This window comes from Pipra filicauda, unplaced genomic scaffold (genome assembly GCF_003945595.2).
Source record: "Pipra filicauda isolate LSUMZ 115617 unplaced genomic scaffold, ASM394559v2 scaffold43_size3849885_pilon, whole genome shotgun sequence".
NCBI classification, from domain to species: Eukaryota; Metazoa; Chordata; class Aves; order Passeriformes; family Pipridae; genus Pipra; species Pipra filicauda.
Genome location: NW_024104576.1, coordinates 2,764,441 through 2,784,981, shown reverse-complemented (window position 1 = coordinate 2,784,981; position 20,541 = coordinate 2,764,441). Strand labels below are relative to the sequence as shown.

General features: G+C 37.7%; 1 protein-coding gene across 9 annotated transcripts in view; it reads left to right on the top strand.

Moving 5' to 3' along the window:
* PPP2R2C (protein phosphatase 2 regulatory subunit Bgamma) overlaps positions 1–20,541 on the top strand; it is a 194,180-nt gene that overhangs the window by 92,619 nt on the left and 81,020 nt on the right. The window contains exons 1-2 of one of the 9 annotated variants that reach the window (XM_027736243.2): positions 3,692–3,818; positions 13,244–13,399. The exons of 6 other annotated variants lie outside the window; for them this stretch is intronic. In XM_027736243.2, coding sequence (XP_027592044.1) covers positions 13,387–13,399 — 13 coding nt within the window. In that variant the 5' untranslated portion in view covers positions 3,692–3,818; positions 13,244–13,386. Of the gene's footprint in view, positions 1–3,668; positions 3,819–13,243; positions 13,400–20,541 lie in introns of those variants that run through there. 2 more of the 9 variants (XM_027736244.2, XM_027736242.2) reach the window with 2 other exon arrangements.

Genomic DNA, 20,541 nt, shown 5'->3' with positions numbered 1-20,541 from the left:
ATACAAATCATGCAAGTAGTACCTAGTTATGCATTCCCAGCTTCATCTTTCTGCCACCTGCTGCCTTGCTCTGACATGGGTGGTTCTGTGAACTACACTCAGGCAGAAGGTGTGAACAACTGGTCTTGCTGAGACTCTTCTGAGCCTCCTTCTATGTCCTGTAGCCTAAACACCAGAAACATCTTTCCAATAGCTGACAAAGAGTTAAGATTACAAAACTCAAGTAGACGTGTTCATTGGGTTTTTTTCCCCTCATGATAGCATTTTTGTCAAGGACCAGATGCCAGCACCAAATGATGGTGTTTGGTCCCATGTGGCTTTATTCTCTGTTGTGATGGTGGAAAATGGGACCTTGATGTTAACTGGGGGAAGGATCTGGATGAGCAAGAAGCTGCCAAAAAATGAAACTGTGGGACCAAAGGAGTCCTATAATGTAGGTTCCAAATGCTCTATAATTTAAGAAGGATCAAGCTTATTACTTCATTCTGTTTTAAAACAGCTTTAATCATACCTCATTCTTCACTGCTGCTCTGCTGTGGAATTTTTGTTTCTTGATAGGGCTGACTTGAAACATTTCAGGTTTTTCTCTCCCCTGTGTAAGGGGTAAACACATAGCCAAGCATGAAGCAGTTCTGCACTAAGGATTCTATCTCTGTGGTTACTCCATTGCTGTGATTTCATTTGAGCAGCACTAGATTTCAGTACCTGGTGCATCATTTTGCTTTCATTTTTTAATTAAGAAGTTTTCATAGCCAGAAAACAGAACAATAGGGGGTTTTCTATCCATTAACAGCCCCTCCTCCCCCTAAAAAGGTTCAACTGTGAGTGAAATGCCATTAAAAACAACATTGGTACAGATGCCAAATGGGAAGAGACAGCAAGCATATAATAAAGAACAATGCATTTGTTTCACAATGAAATGTATGTAAAATAATAAACTATTTTAAAACAGGTTTTCTTCCGTTTCTCTGCTTTTAATCTCAGTTCTCCATAAGAAGTGTAATAATAATTTTTAACTAGGCAGCAAAGACTTCAGTTCCACTTAATGTCTCAGTAGCCTTGCACTGAAATGCTAGTATTTTTCAATACTGATTCCTAATTTTAGCAATCAACCCTTATGCACTGACTGTCATGAAATTTAGTACTTTCTACACTTAGAGGTTTTGATAAAGGCATGCAGACTTAATTTAATGCATCACTATAAGACAAAATGAGACGATGGATTTTTCATAAGGACACACATTTTTGTTTACAGATAGATGAACACATTAAGCTGTGCAACAGCTGTGTCTAAGTAGATGTAGAAGTTGGTGTTTATGCTGGGCACAAGTTACTTTTTCTCCCCAAATGCAGGCAGAAGGCCCAGATAAAAATATAATGTTTAGTTTCTAGACAGAGTACAGTGTCCTTTTTTCGGCAGTTACTTTATTATACAAACATGTTTCTGTATTGCTGTGCAGGAGGACTGTAGCATTCATCATAAAACCCCACATCTGAGCAGAATAAGATGACCTTTTCAAAAGAAAACTTGCAATAAAAGTTCTTACATTTGAAGGGTTGTGGCTGACTTTCTTAAATGATGGTTATTTGCTCATCTGTCCCATTTGTTCAGAAAAAATACTACTAAATCCCGTGATAGACACAGTAGAACTTCTTTGATCATGGGAATCCAGTATTCATTGCTTGAGAGCATTTACTTTTCTAAACAATAACTCTGTTTGTTAATGTTCTTGTGAGAACATTAATCCTAAATCAGCATTTGGAGCATACATACTTCAGGTGTGAATACACAGCCAGAGCTTGATACTATAGCTGTTGTGTCCCATTTATTTGTTTGGTAAGTATTTTCATATTTTTAAAATAAAATGAATGGATTTTCTTTTTTACCAAAGTAAAATTTTTGCATTGGATGCTTCATCACTAAAAATCAGCATTATCGTGGATCCTTTCTCAGTCTTTTGCAAACTGTAGTACCATACCTTCTGAAAAACATGAATGTGGATTTAGAAGAACACCTTGAATTGCTGATGGAAGTTTAAGAAGAGGCATCAGCAGCATAAGATGGCTGTACTACAGTTTTCACTCCACTGGAAGCGTGCTCAGTGTTTTGCAGTGCCATGCATGCTCTGTTACGTGGCATACACCTATACTGGCTCACCCAGCAGAAAACCGACAAAAGCATGCAGATGCTGAGAGAGATGCTTGGAGAAGCTGAAGAAGTAGAGTCCTCTGGTGTGAGAATTCTAGGTATGCCCTTCTTTTTATCAACAAAATGACATAGTGCTTGAACTATTGATTTTCTTTTACTTGATGTCTGAATACGGATTTGCTTATAATATTTATTGCTTTCTTGTTGATAGGGAGTTGAAAAAGGGAGTTGATCAAAACATAAAGGGCAGTTCATGTTAATACAGAATTTTTTTCCCCTTTTCCACCCTCTCAATAAAATGCAGTGGCATGGGACAATTTGGATGCTCTCCTAATGACATGGAAAAACAAAAGAGAAGGCCACAGATTTGCAAAATAAAAATTGTTATTTGCTCATTTGAAACTGGCAAGGAATCAACCAATACATTGCTCCATGACTAGCTCTGAGTTACTAATGGTACCTGAACAGTTTTTATGTATCACATCATTCATGTACTTGATCATCATTCTCTCATCATGTTTTCTGTTCTTGGCCTGTCCGAGTTCATTTCTGGCAGACAGAAACCTATGTGCTCTTTTTGGATGCCTTTTGGTTTCCGATTTCCTTTATTTTAAAAACAATCATATTGCAAATCTTACATGGGGGATGAGTGTTGGAGCTCATCCTTGCTCTGCTGTCTGGATCATGAGCATCTGACATGACAGTTCTCTGCTTGCTGCAAAACTACTCTACTAACTCCATACTGTTCTGATTGCTTTTTGTGTGCATGTTTCCTGACTCATTCGTAAGTTTTTTTTTTAATTCAATAACAGTTATTTCTCTTTTATTCAGAAAGAGAAGGTGCTGGTAAAAACTAGTTACACTGGACAGTAATAGAGAAACAACCAGCTATTCAGACTCAATTTAAGGAAAAGACTTTGCTCCTTTACTGTCCTTCTTTGAAATAAACGAAGAGGTGGTTTTATTCTTTTGTCCACACACATCTTTACACTTCATTGCTAAACTGAGATGCTTTCTCTACCTAAACTTAAAGTAACCCTAAGAGTAGTCTTAAGAACGTGAACCCACATAATCTGTGTGCTTTCAGTCTGTATTTGTTGTTTGCAAACTGAATGTAATTTGGTTTCACAGTACTCTCAGTGTGCCAGAGAAGAGCTAATCCTGTGGATGAGTAGTATATTGCCCATATTGCCCATTCCTAGTCCTGTCAGGCCATATGAATGAGCCCGAGCTTGTGCTGAGGCTTCCCCCTTAATACAGTCTTGTAATTTGGACTGATGTAACCTCTTCATATTGGGTGGGGAGTTTGTACTGTGAATCACAGTTGAGTTTACAAGGGAAAAGGAGCTCAGATACCTACTGAAAAGACTGTATTGATAGAAAGAGCTGCAATATTGGATGTAGATCTAACTGACACACAGTCTTGAAAAGGTGAGGACTTGAGGGAGAAATTAAATGACCTCTCTGTTGTATAGCAGAAGTGGATCAATGGCTTTGTTTTTATGTTTTTGTTTGAAAGATATTCCCTGCTGGCTGCAGAGTGGGTGGATTCAGCTTCCTTCTGGAGCCTGAGCAAATCATTTGATGAAGATCTTGCTTTCTGCTGCATCCTAAGACAACATGGAAGGGGAGAGCATCTATGAGGTTGATTCTGGAGATGGACTTGGAGGTAGGGATGCCTGTCACTTACTTTGTTTCCATCCCAGATGCTGGTTACAGGGATTCCTTATGACTATGGACCTTGGAACCGACAAAAAGCAAATGTGATAAAAGCATCTACAGTTCACTGATTGTATTTTTGTTACTTTACAAACAGGGAATAAAAATTTTTCAAAACAACTGTGTCCTAGAGGAAGTGGCCCACCTAGACAGTGCATGTTCTGAATGTTGTTATTTAGAATCTGAGATGTCCCAAAAATAATGCAAACCCTAAAGACTTACAATAAAAGTAAAGCAATTTCTCTTTCTTTGTTTCTGCTTTTTCTATGTCTCACACACTAAGTAACTGTACTGCACACACTGTTTTGTTTGTATTTTTTTAACTGGACTGCAGATGATGGAATGAAATGGTACTGACCCTTTTATGCTACTGACCCATGTGTAGATGGAGACTTTTCAATGACCTAAAATAAAGAATTTTTGTTCTTACTTAGCTACTAATTCTACAAGTGTCCTTTGGCGAGTTAGATAACATCATTGCAGTGGTTTATCATTTTCATAATGGGGTGAAAAACTTCTCAGAGACAATAATATTATATCCCCTGCTGGTTTTGTGTATAATGCAGGGGATCTTTGACAGGGTGTTTGGATAGATCTGTCTGTTTTAAATTTGTGGTTTAACACAGCTTCTTCTGAGACTAACCAGTCAAACATCTTTAGTTTGCAGAACACCTTGAACTGCCTAGGTCAACTCTCGTTTGAACTCAGAAATCTGAATATTATGGGAAATAATGAAGTTCTACAGTAAAAGGTTGTAATAACATAAGACTGGGTGTGCTGCACATCTGTTTAATGGTTTAGATGTTTTCCTGTGACTGGACGGTAATCAGGCAGATTGTTTTTTGTCTGAGTGTACTGTGCTTGTGCTAAGATGCCCTCTTCTGTGTTTAAGATTTCTGTAATTCTTTTCTTGGGCCCTAGAGGTATCAACAGTACTGTTAAGTAGGAGGAACAGTTCCAGCAGTCTTGCCACAGAGTTTCCTTCTCATGGATAAGTTGCTTCCAGACACTCATCAGTTGGGCTAACATGCAGATATATATTCTTAAACAGTTCATTTTTTTTGACAAAAAAAATGATGGTTCAAATTACTTTTAAAATTCCTGATAATACTGTCTTATGAGATAATTATTTTGTTATAATAATAATTTTGTCATAGCAAATTTTGTCATAAGAACAATATAAGTATTTGTGCTCAGATAATGCCTTTCTGCTAGGTGAATGAAGGATAATAGAATAACAGGATTCTCGGACATTCTGTTGTTCTGTTGCCCTCTCCCAAAGTTTTGGAAACAGCTGGAACCATGGTTATGGCAGTTACTTTCAAGCACTAGTTTTGGCATTACCAAAACTTCAGTCACTGGATGTCTCCTGCAGTACTGCAGCTTTGTCAATTATTTCATGGCACTTTGAGTATGGAAAAATTGTTTCAGAACTCTGGTCAATGACAGTTTTGTATTCCAACCCTCCCTGAGGTCTGACCTTTGTTGTTGTAATAAGTTTCTGTCCTTGATCCACATTTTTCTAATTTATACAGGCAAGAGTGAGTGTGTTTTTAAGTATGCAGAATGGGTAACCATTTTTCTGGCTTGTCCTCCTCTCTTTTCTTTGGATTCTGACTTAAGATTGTAAGCTCTTCAGAGCAAATTTAACATTTTGGGGAGCAGAATATATTGTAATTGCCGTAAGTTGAGTAGAATTAGTATCATGAGAACAAAATCTGGTCTTGCACATCATAGGGTCGTACTTCCAGTCAGCATCTCCAGTATACATATTATGTATTGTGTTTTTTTGGACAAAGTGTGCTTACCTGAGTAATACTAACCACAGAGTACTATTTCACATTGTATGCTCTTCCTGGATAGCTGTTCAAGTGAAAAAAAAAAGATTCCTTGCTTCATCCTTTATAAACAAAACAAAGGTTTTTCAAAACAAGCTAACCATAAAATCCAAGTCTGAAGTATGAGGAATGGGTAAGAGTGAGCACTCTGTGATGATCAGCCCATCAAGCATTCTTACCTGATGAGGAAGAAAAGTGTTGGATACTCACATGTTTTAAAATCAAGGGCAACTAAAACTTTGAATGTAGCTTTGCTAAGTTTCTTGGATTCTCTTTGTCCTGATTTTCCTTTATTTATACTTTTGATATCTACTGTTTGTGGAGCCAGATTAGTAAATTTTTCTCTCTTTTATGGTATGTGAAGTAAATGAATTTGTGACGTTGAAATAAAGTAAGTATCTCTTGGAAGAAAAATGGCATGCATGCTTTCTGAGTAGGTACATAGTTCTCAGTAGTGTTTAACAAATTCTGTATACATGCTATATATATATTATAAATACAGACATACCTTGAGGTATGTACATATCAAGCACAGACATATGGTTAAAATTAGGCTGATTTCATGTCTTTATGATATATCAGAGATCTGAGACAAAACAGAAAGGTGCCCATTTCCAGCATACATGTACAGAACATGTCAAACAATTTACTGATATGATGGAATCACCTCCAAAACCCAAAGTATGTTTCGTTGATTCAGGGTCTGTGGTCTCTGATGGAAGAGTTTCTGGAGACCATAAACTCCCTGTAAGACTGCATAAGTTTGAAGGTCAAGACCTTAAGAATTTTGTGGCCATTTATTATCAGATACAAAAAACATACTACCAAAAATATCACCTTATAGTTAATTATTTCCTTAATGGAAAACCAGGCCACTATTTTTAGGGACCCAGAGTAAGGCTCTATCCCTCATTTTAATTGCAAGAAAGTGCATGGATATTCATAGGTGTGTGTGGTTTATAACACTCCTTAATGTCAGTAAAAGCTCAGAAATTATGCTGATAGATCAAGTAAATTAATTTGATGCTGTACAGTTATGGACTTAACTCTTGACTTCTTTGGTTTAAAAATTAGCCCTAATGTGAAAAGCAGTTTCAGTGGCTGTGCTGTGGGTATTGTATCTTGCCTTCTTGACTGGATAATACTTCATAGGACCTTTGAATTCCTCTTAAATGATGCACAAGGAGGAGCAAAGCTGAAATTTTCCTGGCCTGTAAAGCCAAGCTCAGTCTTGGTCCTTTTTATGCAGGCAAATAGAGTCGTCAGATTAAAGCCACCCCAAATGTGGTGGAGAAGAGAGGGGACTGTGATTCTTTACTGTGCAGTGAAGACATATTATAGCTCACCTAGAACAGATGGGTACCTTTACTTCAGAGCAAAGACTACATAGCTTCAGTTGCCTAGGAGAAATTTATGCTTTCCTCAAACACAAGTACTCCATGGTGGGGTGACCTTGGCCGGGTCCCAGGTGCCCACCAAGCTGCTCTGTCCCACTCTTCAGCAGGACAGGGGAAAAAAATAAGATGAAAGAAAAATGAGGACAAACATCACTCACCAGTTACTGTCACAAGCTAAAAAGGCTTGACTTGAGAAAGATTAATTTATTGCTAATTAAAAATATAGCAGGTTAGTGACAAAAAACCCCTCAAAACTCAAACCACCTTCCTGTCACCCCCTTTCCTCCCAGACTCAACTTACTCCTAACTTCCTAACTTTTCTGCCACTTCCTGCCACCCCTGAGCAGCACAGGTGCAATGGGGAATGAGTTACTGTCAGTATACAACACTTCATCTCTGCTGCTCCTTTTCCTCCTGCTCTTCCCATGCTCCAACATGAGGTCCCACTCAGGGATAGTTCTGATAGTCCTTCATAAACTTTTCCAACGTGTGACCTTCTCCACTGCTGCAGTATGGATGCTTTGCACAGGGTACAGTCATCAGGAATGTGCTGCTCCAGCATGGGTCCCCCACAGGCTACAGTTCTTGCCAGAAGACCTGCTCCTGGGTGGGCTTCTCTGTGTGGGCCACGGCTCCTGTCAGGATCCTACTCCAGCCTGGGCTCTCCATGGGCTGCAGTTTCCTTCAGAGCATTTCCACATGCTCTGATATGGGGTTCTCCATGTGCTGCAGGGTGGATCTGTGCTCCACTGTGGTCCTCCATCAGGTACAGGAGGACAATCTGCATTGCCATCGTCTTCTCCATTGGCTGCAATGGAATTTCTGCTCTGGTGCCTGCAGAACAACTTCCTCCTCATCCTCCTTCACTGACCTTGGCATCTGCAGGGTAGTTTCTCTCATGTTTTCTCATTTCTCTCTCACAGGTGCTGCTGCAGAGGTATTTTAGCCTTTATTAAATATGTTATTACGGAGGTACCACCCGCATGACTTGTGGGTTCGACTTGGACAAGCGGTGGATTTGTCTTGGAACTGCCTCTGTCCAACATGGGGCAGCTTCTGGTTGCTCGTCACAGAGCCCACCCTCTGCCAAAACGTTGCCCTATAAACTGAACGCAGACTCTTACCGTAATTCCACAGCAATACTCTTTCAAATGTATTCCTTATAGGCCATATGCAATTCTTAGCGGGTTTTGTCGTTAAGTGATTGTTTTTTATTATCAGTATCTTGACTGCTTTGGTATGTTCCTAAAAGTGATCACTAAAATGGGCAATGTGGAGTTAAGTATATTTGGAAATGTTTCTTTAGAAACTTTTAATCCTTTTATTTATCAAGTGATATGATTATTAATTAAAACTGAAGGTCAGGCTCTATTACTGCTCTGCTTCCATGACTTGATTTTTCAAAATTTAATCCTTACTAGATATATACATAGAATCAGTACTATAGGACACATTTTTCCTTGTTCTCTGAACTGTATTTTAATAAGAACCTGAAGATTCATTGCTGCCCAAAAGGTTTTACAGGGAAGAGATTGGGGAGGGGTTAAGCAATTTTTGTGTTTTTGTGGCGTTGTTGATATTATGCCAGATCTGCTTTCGGCCTGCTGTTTTCACTTGTAGCTCTTGTTCAAGTAAAAAATCCTTCCTGCATGTTAGCAAGGCTGCAAGGCAGTTGCTATGGTATTCAGCAGTTTTTTTATTATTTTTAGCCAATCAAGTGGCTTTTGTGATGATTCAGCCCAGAATAAGAAACTGGTCACAAAGGCTAGAGCTGTATCAAAAGAGCAGGTATTGTTGACTTGAAGAATCTAAGGAGGTTGGGAGAACGGCAGAATTTGAGTTTCGAGAAAATATCACAGTCTATGCCTGTGATATATATTCTAATGTGTAACTAAATGCTAGTAATGGTGGTAACAGCACTCGTTCTTTTTCAGGATTATGTTAAAAATTGAATAACTGGACTAATTTCTCTATATTGTTTTATCACCCAAAAGGTATCAGTAATTTCTAACTAAAACATTATCTGGTGTTCTTATTCTGTATCCACTTTTGATTGTTTTTCATTGTGTTACTAAAAGGTAGAATGTTTCTGACAGGATATTATTTGCTCATAGAAAATCAACGGACTGCTGGTTGTCTGCCCAATTTTAGTGTTGCTGTTTGACTAATCAGAAAATTCTGGAAGACTGCTAGATAATGTAGAAGGATTTAGAAGTTCTGATGGTGCTGATATGTAGCTGCAGTGATACAAGGATAAAAGAAAAATTAGATAGTTAGAGAGAGGTATATTCTGATAGGCGAGGACGAAAGGAGGGACAGACTTTTGCGAGTCTTCTGCAGGTTTTATGGAGCTTCTTGGCTTTGAGGCAAGGTGGTTTTTCTACCCACCCAGCCTGCAACTGTATCAGCAGGACAAATAAAAAACATAGCTTCTTTTACAGAAAGCAACTTACTGCTGAACTCATGGCTATGTCAAAAGTAAAACTTTTAAATTTCAATTTAGAAATTACTCTTATAGAAGACAGTGCTACATACTAGAAGTCCATCAAAATCTAGACAGTATACCTGATAACAATAAGTATGTAGAAACACATATTTGAATATGGAAATAACTGGACAAAAAAGGTAAAGATTTCTGCTTGGAATGCTTTTTTCTACATGCCCTATACAATACAGTGTCACAGTCCTTTCCCTATGGATAACAGGATCTTCTGAAAAAGCCTTTACTTATTGCTTCCAGAAGTGTCATGAGAGCTTTTGTTTGCTGTCCCAGAGCTTTATGTGCTATCCCTTCTTTTTCTGTATGCAGGTAATAATGTCCCACCATGGACAAAAATGCTGGCAGTGAATAATGATATCTCTACTCTCACTATGAGCAAAACCACCTCCCAGTTATCAGGGGTTTGACTAAGAATAGCAACAAAGTGATGAAGTTGAATCCTGGAGAGGCTTTAAATGGTGCTGGTAGAGATGGTGAGCTTTCCCCCCTCCGAAATAGCTCAGTTTCAGTGGTTGAATTCCTCATTGTTACTGGACATCCAGTGTGCTGCATATGTGCCACCAGGCTAGTAGAGCAGTCAGCTGTGATGTTCAGGAAATACAGGTCCTGAACGCATGTGGTACGTGAGTTTGCAAGAGATCAAGATGAAGATGTGCATCAGCTCATCAAAGAGAATCAAAAATCCACCTGCCAAGATAGTACCAAGAAAAAAAACCAGACCCAAAACCAGCAGAGCAAAACCATACGTGTCATAGCAAACTAAAAGGAAGCGTAAAACTCTTCCTTGCTTATAATAAAGAGCAAGTCTTAATTTATTACACTGGGATTCCTGTACCCTAATAAGTAGTACATGGAGTGTTCCCCATTGACTATTTAGCTAAACAGACTAAAGTCTTTTTAGGTCAATTATTAATTTTTATTTATGTCAAATCTATGCTTTAAACATACACTCGTGGGACAATCTCCCACATTTTTCAGTGAAATGAAAACCCTAGAAAAATCTGGATGAATCAAGAAATATTTTTAGAGTTTCTGGGTTTGGTTTGCCAAATTTAATACATGTGGTATTTCACATTTGTTTGTTGCCACTGATGTGTAAGTACATAAAAAACAGATATCCAGGAGATGGTTTTTAAGCGTGCCCCCTTTTTACAGGTGCGATTTTAATAACACAGTTCACAGATGTTTTATCTTCTGATGTTTTCAGTTGAGCATTTTATTATTAGATGAGCTTTTTATTGTTTATTAGTATTCTTTAACTTATTTTAAAAGAGAACTATATACTAAGTTGCAAGATACATACAAATGACTAGCAGTCATTATGGCATTATAGCATTAGAGTATGGCAGATAGTTTTGCATTATAATTAATATGGGATATTTTATATTGATTTTTCAACTATAAATAAATACAGGATGGAAAGCAAAGAATGAGAGTTTGTTCTTCTTGGACATAGCCTTTTTATGGCATGCATTTAAAATGTGTGGAGGGCACTTGTGAAAAATAATGCTAATTTGTGACCATTGTGGATATTAAAATACCGTGGAAGGCATCCTGAAAGTGATTACGAAATCAAAATGTTCATAAACACATTGCCAGTATTTAAGTGACAGTTATTGTCCCTGATGTGGAGTTTCACTTGATGATGGGGATGTGGAGAGTTCATTAAGGGATGATGGTTTGAAATGTAAAAGAGGAAAACCCCAACAAATGGCTCGTAGAGAAATGATGGAAATGAGACTTGTCAGAGCTCTTGTATAGTTGTTCTCTGAAAAGAAATGCTTTGATGAGGTCTTCCAGTGCTGACATAGATGATCTAGAGATAGCTTAATTTGTTCTTTGTTGAGCAAAGAGTCATTGATCATATCATTTAAAAAGTGTTGAGCATCTAAAATTGTTAAGGCAGAAAGCGGGCAAGAATATTCAAGCTCTCGAAAGATTGTTCTGCAGTGACCCTTGCATTTTAATAATTTTTATGAACGTTTATACAAGATATTAATTTTAGTAATTTTTTGGGTCACATCTCAAGTACATGTTTATTCCTATATTACTTCACCTAAAAATTGCCTTTGGCTGGTGATTGCTGATGTCTACTTGCCACCCAGCTTGCAAGGCAAGTTGTAAGGAATGGGATTTCACTTCGTAGGGCTCTGCCTTTTTAAGGAAATTGCAATGTAAGGGATGGGAAGTGTACTTAAATTTGGTTATATAAAGAGTATTCTCTGCACTGATGGGTTGTTCAAAGGCATGGCTTGCTACATGTCACTTTATTTACCATTCACATGTTGTATACACATACTGATAGTTCTTCATTGCTTATACTGAATCTTTGAAGTAGTGATGTGCAGCAGTCCCTCTTCTGGTGTAAGTATTGTACCTCCACTGCTTTTGGAAATTATGTAATAGAGATATGATGATCTACATACCCAGAGGACTTGCCCCATTTCCACCAAAAGAGTACCGTGGGCTTGATTCAGATTCACTGTTTATTAAAAGTACTGCTTTAAATAGTGCAAGCATAAGTAGAAAGAAAACTCTCTCATGAGAGTGCATGATGCACACAAATACAGACCTGAGTAACTAACTGGAATGGATTGCTGCTGTCTGGACTAGATTCACACAATGACAAATGCCTTAATAAAAAGAACTGCTTTGATACAGCACTTCATCTTTCTGAATTTCAAAGCTCTGCAAATTTAAATGTAAGCATGTGTAAATAAGCATTGAAATCACCCTGGAACATATAATAGATTTCCTTTTTTCATATTCAGTGCTTGCATGTATTTGCTTTCCTATGTAACTCCTAGAAAAGAAAGGCTTTTGAAAAGTGAAAGATGTAAATTAAAATGAAGAATATATTTCTGCATGGATCCATGAGGTTTTTCTCTTTGATGCTATACAGAATGAGGCTGGTAGTTTGGGCTGCTTTGGTTTGAATACCAATATTAATATAAAATGTGGTTCCTGAATTTCATCTCCTTATGTTCTGATGACAGAAATACAGTTAATTTCTCTGAAATAAATATACTTGTGTGATTTTTTTTTCCTATAATTTTTGCCTTTTTCACTAGGAAGATCATACCTTTTAAAGGGAAAGAGCACCTGTTCTCTAGATCCTGTAGACTGATTTTCTGGGCTCCATTTTAAATTTTATTAACTGAAGAAGTTAGTACTTCTTCAAACTCTGCTTCAACAAACATTCGATTGAACTGTTGTTGATGGAAGGTAAATTGATTAATCTGAGTTGAATCCCTTTAACAGTGATACAATAGGTTTCACATTAAGGAATATTCAAGGTACTTAATTATTTCAGTGACTTAGATCAGGGCTGGTAATTCTAAAGTTAGTATCTACTTCTTTGGGGTTAGCAGTATGAGGGAGGAAACTCTCCTGAGCCTCAACTAATTACACTGATGTAAGTGAATATAGAAGCTGGAAATATCTGGGCTGCAGCTTGTGACTTACACTCCTGTAAGTCTGGGAATGTCCACTGAGGGAGTATTTTTCTGTTATTGAAAGTGATTGGGAGAACAAGGTGCTTGCTTGCTTACAGGGTCAGCAGTTTTGTTCCTGCTTGAAAAATTATCCTTAGATGAGGAAAGTTTTCACCATTTTTGTCTTGAATTTCTTTGTTTTTTAGGGAAAGCTATAAGGAAGCTTGTGCGCAAGGCGACTCTGGTGGCATCTAGAATCCTCACATTTCCTTGACTGAATCCATCTGGGTTTAGCCCTATATATAGTAGACAAGCTGCACTGCTTGCACTGATAAATTATATCTTCCAAATGATAGACCAAGGTACAGTCATGTATACTAACCATTTTTGATCTCATTTGACTCTTGATTCTGTTGCTTTTTGGGTAGTTGTGACAGTACGATTTGTCCTCATTCTTGTGGACTATCTTTTCATCAGTACTCTCAAAAAAAAATTAATTGAAAAGAGACTTCTGGCCTGACTCTGGCATTTGATGTTGACATCTCCTTACGAGTCTGCAGCTTGGTGGGAAACTCACCCTCTCCTGAGATTCACAAACTTGCCTTCAGTGGCAGGTAGACAGTGGGACTGTTGGCAGCTTAACTTTATTTGGTTTAACTACTTGTGGAAAAGAAAAAAAAAGTGAAAACCTAAACCAAAACTCTACTTCTTTTTTTACACATACTTTCATTTTACTTTTTATGCTCAGCAGTCATAAAATGAAAATAGACTGTGTTCTAACAAAGCATAGATTTTGACTATAAAATAACTCTATTATCAAAAGAAAAAATGGATCAATAAATGATAGCTAATAATGAGGTTTCTTTATATCTGCTCTGGTATCTCAGCTAGCTGTTGGAATGAGCAAGCAATCTCGGTGTCAACTGGCTGCTTTTTGAGGTCAGAACTTCTCTTTGCTTTTTTGTTTTAGATGGGAATATCTTCTGTCTCCTGCCTGTGTCTTTTCTGAACTATAAGGGACATAACTTTAAAAATACAGAATTTTACGAGTTTCAAGATGTTTTTGAAGTGGTGCTGTTGGTTCACATTTTAAAAGACTTTGATATCCAATAGGATATATTGCTCTGCTTGGATCATCCATAACATCTAAAAATTAAGACTGATTAGGCAGGATTTTTAAATTGTCTTATATGAGCATGACAGTGGTTGAATATTAATCCAATTGCACAAAGACTATTACAATTTTGATTTTTACATCATTTAGATATTGAGTTGAAAGTCTTCTGAAGCTGTCTTGTCTTGCCCAGAGATGGGGGGAATACTTTCTGCATGCAGTTCCTTCGTGGTACCTGGTGGGCTGCAGCTGTTCGCTGCCTCCACCTTCAGATGCTGAGCTTTATCCTTACTTTGGTGTTGTGCCCAGAGACAACCCCTTCCAGTGGCTTCTCCCTAGTGCACTAAGGACTTGGGAGAGCATCTGGGTTCTGCAGTGAATGGTTGCAAGCTCATATTGGCTGGCACATTTGGCCCCCAGTGAATGTCCAGGTCTTGCTAAGGGAGATCCTGTACCAACCATGGTCTAAACCATCAGCTGATGATCACGACAAAGAATTCTGTAGGTCACGTGCAATTTGTGAGTTACATGTGGCTTTGAAGTATCTACATAGCATCTGTTTTCTGTTGTCTGGCAAAAGAATATTAGATTTAGAGAATAGATGCCACTGATGTTCAGCCTTGCAAAATTGGTCTTTAGATGATTTTCCTTTTGAATGTAGTTGTTTTAAAATATATGTTCTTGCTAAGAGGTTAATGAAAGGTTCCCATAATGCTCCTGTTTAATTTGTGCAAATAATTTAAGGTATGTCTATCTTTTCAATTGACAGGTCATACCTTTGGCAAACAGATAATTGGTAATTTTCTGTGTGTATCATTAGTGGAACGGGAAGATGAGTAGATCTTTTTTGTGATGCTGTCTATGATGACATACTGGTGATACTATAGTGGTCTGTGTCAAATGCTTCCCTTTCTTGTCCACTGCCAGGGTTTTGTGATTAGTCTTTATATCTGTTGTATATCTGTCTAGTCTGCATCTGGGCAGGTCAAAGCATTTGAATCATAGAATCATGGAAAGGTTTGGGTTGGAAGGAACCATAAAGATCATCTAGTTCCAACCCCCCTAGAAGGTGGGTGAGATAAATGCATTCTTTTTGTTCTACAAAATTCTGATGGTGTTTAATGGTAGTTTTAGGTTATAAAATATTGTGTTTCTGTCTTTATGATCTGACTGCCAACAAAATAATTTCTGAACAGAAAAGGCCTTGAGAAAGATTCCTTCTCAAGAGAAAAAGTGGACACCACATTGGAAATATCTGGGAGCTGGCAAAGAAAATTAAATCTAACTATATGCTTTGGAATAAGGCTCTGGAGTTTAATGCCTGCTGTGGAAGTGCAGGATGTGGACAGGGTATCCTCCAACCCCTGATAAATGCTCACCTTAACCCCTCATTGCAACAAGACTAGAGCATGACAGAATTCTGTTAGCATAGATAGTATTACAACAGTAGTAAAATGCTAGAGATGGTTTTAAAATCCAGATAATATATGAAAGGAATTTCATAATCAGAGAATTTAGAAGTATCAGACCCAGAGACATTTCTAATGTTAAATGAAAAATGTGTTTACTGAAGTCAAGTAATGAAAAGTTGGAATCTGTAATCTGTTTTTGTATTCAGGTGTATAATCACAAGCTGATTTTACTTTAGCTTGGTAGTCACTCAGTGAATCAATTAAATGTATAGAAAGGTATCTTGAAAAATAGTAACAGCAAATGAGTTTCTCCTATCATTGTTTTTGAGAGCTTGACCCAAAAGCTCTTGCTTTATTTGAAAGGTCATCATATATAACTAAACCTTTTAAAATGAAGCTCCAGATGCTCCAGGTAGAATCTAGCTAGACTTAGAACATGATGATATACAGACCATTCTATCAGCACCAATTCTTCAGCACAAAGTGCTGAGGATGAATATCATGGAAAGCAAGTAGGAGAGGATGCAGATTTCAAATGCTCAGTAGAAGAAATCTCTAAGTTGGTTTGGGAGTGGACTGGTTGTACCAATGTAGTACACACACAGTGAGACAGACCTTAAAACGAGGGAAGAGTGGAGGAGAGAAAAGCTTTTTGGTGTTATTCTGCCCTGCTCTATAAAAGGAATGAATATGATTCAGTGTTCCATGGTGTTTGCTTTTGTTACCTCCCCGCATGCCCATCTGAAAACACAACAAACATGGATAGCAGCTGAAGCGCTCGTTCTTCAGCACCAGCAAACTGATGGGAACTTTTATGTGTACTCAGCACTGTAACATCACTGAACCCTTGCTGCTATTTAATGCTGCTCTGGCTGCTCCTGACAAGTTGATGTACTGGTACATCAGCATCCTGTATTGGTACATCATCGAGAGACAGGATGATCAGTATCCGTGTTGCCTTGCAGGGAGTGGTTATAAATAAACCTCAGAAGGAGATCACTTCTTTGCCTTCTGTTCTTGCTCTTGTAAAAGGCATTTTCACTTTTCCGTGTTATGGAGATGGTGCTGACTCAAGCAGTGTCATAGTATATATTCAAAGAGTCCAAAAACCTGATGTGCTGTCACATGTCTTTGATTATGCAGTGCTATGTTATTTACCATTAAAATGGACTAGTGAATTTACATTTCTGGTAACTTACACACTTTGCACTGTCTCTGTTATAAAAGTTAAAAGTGAAATACTTGGAGTTTCCTTGGGGAAATAGATAATTCTGACCTTTTAACAAAACACAGAAAGGCTTATATCCAGTATAGTATTACTTATTTCATTTTAGTGTTTTCCTCTTTTCTGTTTGGGTTTTATTTCTTTACTTATGTATGTAATGAAGCCATTTACATTGGGGCAGCAATTAATAAAGATTATTTTAAATATTAGCATAAAGTTATCTTCCACGTAGTTGATGGGAAAAGTCATGATTGAAGAGTTAATATTATGATGAGGTAGCACATTTGCTCTTCAAAGTTTCAAATACTGTGTGAGCAAAAATTAAAAAGCAGCAATGACTTTCAAGAGCTGGTGTTGTATCCTTGTATTAATATATTTGGAAATCTAAACAGCTACACTCATTTCTGTCTTCAGAAGTTGTGTAGAGTCTTTGCATGTTCTTTTGTTGCCTGTAGTCTGGACATGCTCTAGCTCACAGTAAAATCTGAAAAAGTGAGCAGCTGATGCTATTTTGCAGAGTAGTTATTTTTAAACCCTTTTATAACTACACTTTGCAACATTTTGTTATCTGCTATTTTATAATTTGGATAGCTTACTTTGGTAATCTTAGTAGTTAACATATTGTTGCTCGATTACTCTGCAATGGGGACATATTTCTTTTCTGAATAATACAGTGATTCAAACTAAAGCACATGGTTAATGAACACAGAATAAAGTAAATATAATGAAATTAAATGAATAAACAGCAAAAGTGAGAACAGAATAAAAAAACCCCACAACAAACCAGAAGCCTTCCGTCAACCTGAAACTGAGCAAACCTCAGGTCAGCTTCTCTCCATTTCCTGAACAAAATCAATGCACACACACAAAGTAGTGTATCCTTTTACACTCTATAAAAGGTCTGATTCTGGAAATGGATGTTCACCAGTCACTGAGCTGTGCTTCCTAATGCTATCAGAATATTCTGCTAAAGGGGAAAAACCCCAAACCCTAAAAGAGTTATTGAAGGAGATCTGCATTCTTTCCGTTAAATTTAGTTAGAGATTCAGACTATGCTTATTTGGGTGTACGCTCACAATATCTAGTTGTAGTTTATGTTTAACATGTGTTATAAATAATTTTCATGCTGCTTCTGCTGTGGTAGAAGTAAAATTAGGATATTGTCATGCTACTCAGTAAAAACTAGGGGCCCTAGGGGCTATGAATTACAAATTGGCGGAGTTCATTCACATTGTTTCATATAGAAATTAATTCCAATTTAAGCATAAAACCTGTTAACAAAAACTTGCCTTTTAATTAAGAAGTAACAGAAGCCCCAGATTAAATAGTGGGTCATTGTTTGCTAAGTCTTTGAACCATAGGGTAATTGGTGGGGGTTTTTTTGGACTTTTTTTCTTCTTTTTTTTGTCCACAAGGGCCCTTATTCTTCTGTCAGAGTTAACAGAGTCCCATGGCAATAGTAGCTCCTGGGGAGTACCAGCTGGGGCTCCTCACAGCCTCCCCTACCAGCTTATTTATGATGCTGCCTTGGCACCAGTATTGGCTGAAACCACACTGTTCTTAGGACACTCTCCTTGAGTCAAGCTGTTATAACACCTGGTGTCAGCGTGTGGAAGAAAAGCGAAGGAAAACAGAAATTGTTGGTGTGGACAAACGAGAAGTCTATCACTGCACTGAGCATTGTGCCAGCTTGCTGCTTTGTATCTGCAGCAGAATGGAAGCTCAATGTGCTTATTGATGTCTCTCAAGGACTACAAATCCTTATCTTTCTTATCTGCTATTTAATTCTTAATCATTTGTAATAAAATATTCAGCAATTTACTCCATGGAATAATACTTAGCTGATCTGTTTTTCCTACAACAAAAAACTAAGTGAACTCAAAACCTATCATATGCAGATATTACAGTTGCATTGCTCACCGAATTTTTTAGCAGATTTTCCCATTTTTTCCCTACTGATACGACCAATAATATATTGGATTTTAATCCAGCTTGTAGAAAACTATTTGATAAAAAATGTGTTATCTAGGAAAATGAGCAGCATTCTTAATAGCTTGGGAAACTGCTATGTTGTGAAATGCTTTTATCAAGTAATAGGTATGGACCTCTTCAGGAAATAGATATGAGGCAGGGAAAGAAAATACTACTGTGGAGACTTAGTTTGATTAAAATATTTTGGTAAAGAATCCTTAATTATTTTAAAGAAAGCCACAGTGGGGGCTTTTCTCCTGTGCTGATAAGAAACTGGGAAGTTTTCATATTGCATTCAAATGTGTGATGTGAAATGAATTAGTTATTAGCTATATCTCCTTCGGGCATATGCAGTATAAATAGCTTTTCCAAGTCTATGGCTTTATTCCGCTCTGCGCTGTATTCTCAAATTGCAGACCAGAGTAAAAATGTTTCCAGTCAGTTGCACTCTGAAACAATGCATATAATACAGATTTGGCTTTTGCAGATCGAGGTTTATTTATTGTTATGGTACACAAGCAAATAGAGGACTCTTTCATTCACCAACCTCTAATTTTTCAGAGTCCCAGGAAAAACAAAACACCTGGTGTTTCTGTCACCTCTCATTGTTGTCAACAACAGCAAGAAGGGGAAACCTAGGTTTAATTACTGAATAAAATCTATAATAGTACCAGTAAGGGTGAAAAAAGGCTTTAGTCAGGGCTGTGGAAAGCCCTTACTGTGAAGTCAGGTATCAGCCTCACTGGCTTTAAGGTTTGCTATAGTAGCAAGTACAAGTGAACTGGGGCCATCAATTAGTTTACAGCTTTGGACTTTGAAGAGCAGTCTGATTATAAACCCAGAAGACCATGGTGTTTTCTAGGGTATGTGAATTCTGGCATGCTGTTCATCTAGAGTTTTATTTTGTAAGAAATAAGAGAGGCCACTGTCCTGACTGTTAAAAATTTACACTGTCTTTACATTAACAAACCCAGTGTGCTGCACAGGACAGTTCCTTGCACTACCAGTATCTGAGGATGTTAAAATTGCCATGAACCTAATTCTCTACCTATTCAGTTCAAAATTCTTATAAATCCAGGATTATACCCTTTGTATTATTCTATCACTGTTCCAGACAATATAGGAACTTCAGGCACTCAAGATAGCGGTCACCCTAAGGAAACTACATCTTCATGCTCATGTTTATAAAATCTATAGCTACTTTCTCAAGTCTGTAAATAATAGTTTGAAGAGTGCTTTTCACTATGTTTTGACCATTTCCTTGATTTTTTAGATCTTCCAGGACTATTCTTAGTTGTGTTAGTGTACAGGCTACAGCATTGAAGGATATTGTGGCAAACTGTGCCACACAGCCAGGTCCCTGCTATGGCAGCCTGGCTGCTCGTACTGCCCTTTGAGTTGGGAATATCTGGTGAAGAGTCTTGGAGTGTAAGGTGGTAGCAGCAGCCTTGCCTTCTCCCTTGGGTAGCAGTGACCTTCACACAAACTTCATGTGAAGTATTGTGAGGGGAGTTTGTGAGTCATTGTGTAAGGAGGATAAGAGAGTACAAGGACACATCCCCAGAAGATCAGCTGATGCCATGTGGCTTCCAGAATTGCTAAGTTCTCAATAATGTATCGCTTTTTAGTCCTCTTCGGTTCATACCCAGTTAATGGGTCTGTGCTGCTGTCTAAATCTGAAAGAACGGGATGCCTGTACCACATAACATGTAGATGTTTCAAAAAAAATGTGGTACTGCTTCTGTTTTGAAACACAAGATCCCAGAGCACTTAAGTATGCAA